This window comes from Octodon degus, unplaced genomic scaffold (genome assembly GCF_000260255.1).
Source record: "Octodon degus isolate 3935 unplaced genomic scaffold, OctDeg1.0 scaffold00188, whole genome shotgun sequence".
Taxonomy (NCBI): domain Eukaryota; kingdom Metazoa; phylum Chordata; class Mammalia; order Rodentia; family Octodontidae; genus Octodon; species Octodon degus.
The window spans coordinates 4,761,028-4,762,827 of NW_004524764.1; the positions used below are offsets into that span (position 1 = coordinate 4,761,028).

General features: G+C 39.0%; 1 protein-coding gene across 1 annotated transcript in view; it reads right to left on the reverse strand.

The window, feature by feature from the left end:
- Nucleotides 1–1,800, reverse strand: part of Hmcn1 (hemicentin 1) — a 474,287-nt gene that overhangs the window by 20,799 nt on the left and 451,688 nt on the right. The window contains exon 100 of the mRNA XM_023704108.1: nucleotides 733–858. Within this exon, the coding sequence (XP_023559876.1) occupies nucleotides 733–858 (126 nt within the window). The remainder of the gene's footprint in view (nucleotides 1–732; nucleotides 859–1,800) is intronic.

Here is a 1,800-nt window from a genome sequence, read left to right on the forward strand (position 1 = left end):
CGGAATCGGGGATTGAACTCAGGCCCTTGCGCTTGCCAGGGAAGTGCTTATTCCACTGAGCCATCTCCCCGGCCCCAAAGATTCTGTTTTTTTGTTGGACATCTGTTTTTTTTCGGTATTGGTGATTGAACTCAGAACCTTGTGCTTACGAAGCAGGTGCTTATGCTGCTGAGCTATCTCCCTGGCCCTCAAGTTCTCTTTTAATGTATCTGGCACAAGGTCTCACTACACAGCTTGGACTTGTAGTGATCCTCCTGTTTTCAGCCTCCCCAGTGCTGGGATTACAGGCGTGCACCACCACACCTAGTCTTGGTGGCCAGCTCAGTGCACCCAGGGGCAGGGCTGGTGCAGCATGTGGGGCTGGCAATCGAACCCTGGTCCCTGTGCTTGCCTTAGCATGCACTTAGTCCACTGTACTATCTCGCCAGCTCTATGCTATCAAGTTCTAAGTGTGTATGGTAAATTTTATATTAGAAACAATATGAGATAATATGCTTCAAGTAGATATTAAATTAAATAAGCCAAATGTGTAATTGATGAAAGCTCAAAAATGGTTCTGAGCTTCCATGGTGAACTTGGGTCAGCCATACTAGAAATTAGGAGTACTAATGGAGGAAATACAAGATTCTTTGTTAGCTTAAATTTACTCTCATCATTGGTTTTTCAAGTGGATGCCTTACTTGAAGACTGATAGTACGTCTATTTCAGTCCCTCACACAGTCAGACACTCACCAATGCAGGATGCATTTTCTGCCTTGGTCATTCCATTTGGACAAAGATCAATGCACTTGTAGCCACCACGGGTGTTTTTACAGAGCTGGTCAGGCCTGCATACGTTCTGTCTACACTCATTCACATCTTGATGAAAAAAACAAAGGCAATGCAGATTGAGACAATGATTTCACCTACTTTTCAGAGAAACCATTCCTTTGAATTTTAAGGCCATTATAAGCAAACATGGAGGCTCATTGCATCATCCTTGTGTGGGCCACCTGCCCAAATCCAACAAGGCATGCAACATACTTTAAAACAGAGTGATAAAAATTTAAAAAAAGCATTTCTTTACAGAGATGATAGACATACCAACACTTCCATTTTCTAGAAAAATAAAATTTATATATGTAATATTAATATTTATGTGTGTACATATATGTATATATACTATACTTTTGTGAAAAACTCCATAAATAGTGGAAATGTTAAAATAGTTCTGTAATTAGAAAATGAATCTGTAAAATATAGTATTTAACTCCATTTTTAATGTTTACCCGGGTCCAACCTGTGATGCATGTTTAGTGTCCTATATGTAAATTAGTGCTTTTTAAAATGAATCATTCTTGAGACACAACATATGCATTTAGATCAGATAATATTAAGAAGACATAGATATCCTTTATACATCTCTTTTACTGTACATATAAAGTTTATTTTGAGAAATGTAATATTGCTTACATTTTAATTTAGCTGGAAAGGAAGGCTTCACTCATCTACTGATTTAATAAACTATTTTATCAATAAAAATACACATTAAAAAAGAAGTTATGGAGATGTCATTGCTTTGAATTCCAAGCCCTTTTCTTTCTTTTTTTATTGTATTTAGGACAGGGTCTAGAGGGTCTACAGGGTCTCATTACATAGATCAGACTCACAGTGATTCTCCTGTTTTGAGCCTCCCAAGCACTGAGATTACAGATGCCCAGCACAGCATGCGGGGAATCAAACCCCAGCAGCTGCGCTCTGCCTAATCAGGTGCTTTAGTCCAATGAGCTATGTGACTGGCCCCCAAGTCTTTTTCTCACC